The 4,836-nt window shown below is 40.9% G+C and overlaps 1 protein-coding gene across 1 annotated transcript; it reads right to left on the bottom strand.

The window, feature by feature from the left end:
- Window positions 1-1,500: 1,500 nt before the first annotated feature.
- On the bottom strand, window positions 1,501-4,029 carry DRD1 (dopamine receptor D1). The gene has a single exon (XM_009709453.1). The coding sequence runs from the start codon at window positions 3,519-3,521 to the stop codon at window positions 2,166-2,168; it is 1,356 nt and encodes a 451-aa protein (XP_009707755.1). The 5' UTR covers window positions 3,522-4,029; the 3' UTR covers window positions 1,501-2,165.
- Window positions 4,030-4,836: the final 807 nt, after the last annotated feature.

Here is a 4,836-nt window from a genome sequence, read left to right as displayed (position 1 = left end):
CAACAATAAAAGCATTCTATAAACCATGTTCACTACTTCGTTCCACCAAGGCAAAAAAAACCCATTGAAATAAGAGTCACCAGTAGGTCGAGCTTTACACATTTTAACTAGTCACATTAAAGCAGAGTGTGGTTGTTTCCAAACTGTGTTTACTGCTTTCAAATCCTAGTGTAGAGCAAGAGCTCAGAGGTCTCCCTGAAGAGAGGACTTTCTCCTGCTTCTAATAAAAATTCCCACCTGCCTCACAGGTGTGATCCCAAATACGGGCAAATGGAAAAAGAGGAACCAATTGTCCTTGCCTTGAACACAATGATACAACTGCCAAAAACCAGCATGTATTTAATAAATGCAATGTAGATCATTTTATTTGACCTTCTGTTCACAAAATAATTTTATTATATGTATGAAAGCAGCATACAGGCAATAAAATTATGAAAACATTCACAATACATAAATACACAGACCTGATGCAGGATGTATATAGTTCATTAGACTTTAAACTTTTTTTCCTCTCAGTTCTCTTTTCCTGACAACACTTTTTTTTTTGATATATGTTATGAAAAAGTTGCTCCAAAGGGTATTTTCTCCCATTCAGAAAAAAAATAGCTTTCTTTAAACGCTGCTGAATATTAACACCCAATGTTCCCATTGCTAACATTCACTGATTGCTTTTGGCATTACAAAGGGAAAGCAGCAGGGAAGGACAATGGAAAAGTAGCAGATTTCTTTAATTAAACACTGGCAACCTTTTTTGGAGCTCACAGGACATTTTTGAGGTGGGGGCTGCAGTTCCATCCGTATTTAGAAATGTCTTAATCCAAAACAGTAATGAGGCACTATTCCTTATTGAACGGACTGTTGACATGGTAATTACTAAAATGTAATGTCCTTCTAGTTTCCAAAGTAAAGCACTAGGTACCTCACTTTTTAATTCTGACTGTGGTACAGTAGCAGACAGACAGCATGATCCCAGTGGCACTGCAATAATACAGATGATAATGAGGTTTGGCATCTTTACTACCATTATAACCAATTGTGTTTGTTCAGAAAAGATATCCAAGACTTGAAATAAGAAAAGTCTGAGAAAGCTGTTTATCTTACATAAATACAAAACATTATATAATAAGAATTGTTACCTAAGAAGCTTTTCTTCTCAAATTGGATTCTTCTTAAGGTTGTAGTCATATTTAAGGTATTTACAGATCCACAAACTTGACATTCTAGCAAAGTCTTTGTCAGGAAACTTTTTAAAAATAAATAGCAGCAATTTCTTTTATTTCTATCAGGGAAGAGAATTCACAACTCAGTCAACACTGGTCCTATCTTTTGAAAGAAATCCCACTTAAAAAAAAAAAGCCCACAAGCAAACGAACTCCACACAGCATCAGTTTTGTTGATTCCTTCATTTCTTGCTGAGCTTCTTAACATTCCTTCATTCCCCCCACCGGCTCTCCAGACTATCAGAGCTTGTAATAAAGTGCTGACTGGTTGAGTGGTCAAAATGCAGTTATGACACTCCAAAAATATCCCATTATTTAGACATCTTAAATAACATAAATAAAGCTAGATCTGTTATAACATATGAAAAATATCAATTTAAAACAATAAATAAATAAAACCAGTATCAACATATTACTTCCCAAAGCTTTAAAAATAACCATTCTCATTATAAGGCTCAATTATTTGTCAGAAATAATTTTAAGAAGGCATCTACCTACCTTTACAATCCCTCAGTCTTTAGGACCTGTTAACACCCACTATCACAAGACACAGCAATCTTTTAACTTCTAGTAAACATTAATCTTTAAATACTTAACATTTATCTTTTGCCTCATTTTAAGCTAGAAATTGGTTTCTCTGTGTAGAGAAGCAGCAATATTTTCTTTGTCACTGCACTGTATCTAAATTTGTATATTTTCCTCAGTATGAACAGTACAGTTTAATATCCTTTTTCTTAACCAATTTTCAGTATCTTTTTCTGTTTGTTGTTTAAAATGTTAAATTTGCTTTGAATGCCAGGAAAAAAATAATTCTGGGTTTGGTGTAAATGTGTATTTCTCCCTAGAGCTTAGTTTCTTACCAAAAAAAATCCTGTGTATCTTTTTTTTTTTTTTAAAGATTATTACAATATAGACTATTAGGTCTTGCTGGGTAAACCTTACTGTTTAGGTTTTATGCTGCCCATTTTGTGTAATGGGATTAATCTTTTCCAAAGAAACATCAGCTTCATAATCCAAGATACCCGACAGTGCTGGAGACATTTTCTCTAAGGTCTTAGATAGTTCACCCTCTTCTTCCTTTTTGAGAGGTTCTTCTTCCGGACAGATAATTGCATGTGGAATCAGATAAACCAGATTAGACTCTTTGGGGCTGGACCCTTTGGGCTCATGTTGGCTCGAAAAAACAACTGCTCCATTATTGTTAATACTAACAGTCTCTATGGCATTGCTGGACATAGGGCAGAGCCTGTAGCATCCTAGCAGAGTCGAAAATGCCTTGCGGAAATCAGCATTGAAGGCATAAATGATGGGGTTGAGGGAAGAATTAGCCCATCCAAACCAAACAAAAACATCAAAGGTGGTGGAATTAATGCAGAAAGCTTCTGCTCCCTTGGACGGCTGGGTAGGCTCGCAGAAGGGAATCATGCAGTTCAATACAAAAAATGGCAACCAGCAGCAAACAAACACCCCCATGATCACTGATAAAGTCTTTAAAACCTTCGTTTCCCTCTTGAATGACATTTTGAAGTTGCTCTCTGGTTGCTGGCAGTCCATACTGCTTCTGTTGCCGCTCGTGTTTTGGCAGTTCTTGGCATGCACCGCTGCTCTCTCCAAAGCTGAGATGCGTCGTATTTGCTTCTGAGCAATCCGGTATATCCTCGTGTAAGTTACTATCATGATGGCCACAGGTATATAGAAACTAATTAGAGAAGAGGAGATGGCATACATCCTGTTTAGGCTAGAATCACAGTTGTCCATGCTTACACCTTGTAAGCTGGCATTTAGGTCCAAAAAGCTTGTGGTTGTAGCCTTGTGCCAGTTCAGCTGCACAGGGATGAAGGAAATCAACACAGACAAAGTCCACGCCACACTGATCATGATGAAGGCTGCCTTGGGGGTCATTTTCCTCTCGTACCTAAATGGGCTGGAGATGGCCCAGTATCTGTCCACACTAATGACACAGAGATTTAAGATGGAGGCTGTTGAGCACATAATATCAAAGGCCACCCAAATGTTGCAAAATGAACCAAAAGGCCAGAAACCAGCGATCTCAGCCACAGCTTTCCAAGGCATGACCAAAACTGCCACTAAGAGATCTGACACGGCCAAGGAGATGACAAAGAAGTTGGTCACCTTGGACCTGAGGTGGCGAAACCTAATGACAGCTGCACAGACCAGCGTGTTTCCCAGCAGCGTGGAGAGGATCAGTAGCGAGAGGAAGCAGCCCTTGAGGATCCGAAAGGAAGAGTCCCTTTCCACCAGCAACCCTTCCCCGTCCATAGTGGTGTCGTTCCAAGTCATAGTTTCTCCTGAGGGAAAATCATATCATGATTTTCATGACGACATCAGCTCCTTTCCTTGCAGGGATCAGAGACATCAGACGTCCTTTAATTACTCATCACCAAACAGACCAAAGGTCCTTTCTTACGGTCCCTTCGCCCCCGGATGGACTTCACCCACTTTGAATCATCCTGAACAACACTGAAAGCTCTATGAGCAGGAACTGAAAATGCACAAATCCAGTCCACCCTACAGAGTGTTTTTTTAAGCAATCCCTTCAGAAACACACTGCACCACCCCAGCATGAAGTAGCCTAATTCAGACAGCTCACCTGCAAATGTTCTGCTGCCGTCCTCTGCAAATATACCCCACAGACAGGAAAGCAATCACTTTTCCATGCTTGCATATATTCCCTCTTAAATAGGCTATTGATCGAGTGTTTCCAGTGTCCATTGCACTAGCCCTTCATATTTACTGAAGCGTACTATACGAGGTGCTTTTTCTCTAGTTTCTTAAATGTCTCACTGATGAAACACTCCATCCTCCCTCCTTGGAACACTCCTGTTACAAAAGGCATCAGTTCTCTGTTTCTGGGCAGTATCAGAAAGCAAATCTTCACTTTGTTTCAAACTGTTTTACACTTCCAAGACCAAGGAAATAAATATACAGTAGGTGTGTTTTAAAGGTTTTCAGTAATAAGTAGCTCAGATTATTTAGTTTTATTTAAACGAGAAATGCTGGCTCCTACCTTTCACCTCTGATTCTCTGTTTGCTCTAGGATGCAGGGCCGTCTCTCCTCCTCTTTTAGTTTCGGAATTGCATAGCAAATCTTATATACAAAACCAACACAGAAACACTGCATTGCATCAGATGTGTGTGTGTGTGGTTTTTTTTCCTGAAAGTGCAAATTGGCAGGGGAGAAGTATAAACAGGAGCCAGCAGAGTTTGACCGTCAGAAGTCAGTTTTCAAGGGAGCAGCCGGTCTGTGCTGTCGGACCATGCGTGAGGGACCCCGCTGGCGTGTGCCCCAGCTACCTCCATCCCAGAGCCCCTGCTGATCGCTCTGCAAACTTTGTTGGCCGGATCAGTCCCAGTCGCACTTTGTACATCCCGTCGATGCGGCACGTCAGGGCAAATCATCCCAGGCAAAAGGCACGGTATTCCCAACACCGGCAAGAGCCGAGTACCAGTTCTTTCTTCTGTCGTTCGCTGGAAGGAGAAAGAAGGGAAGGAGGAGGAGAAGGACCTGAGTGACCTCCCCTCAACCACGACGCGGGGTGCGACGCCGGGGGTGCCGGCAGCGGGTTCCTCTTCCAGCGGGGACAAGTCGCTTTAA

Source organism: Cariama cristata, unplaced genomic scaffold (assembly GCF_000690535.1).
Source record: "Cariama cristata isolate BGI_N322 unplaced genomic scaffold, ASM69053v1 scaffold19970, whole genome shotgun sequence".
Classification (NCBI taxonomy): Eukaryota; Metazoa; Chordata; class Aves; order Cariamiformes; family Cariamidae; genus Cariama; species Cariama cristata.
This window is presented reverse-complemented; position numbering and strand designations above follow the sequence as displayed.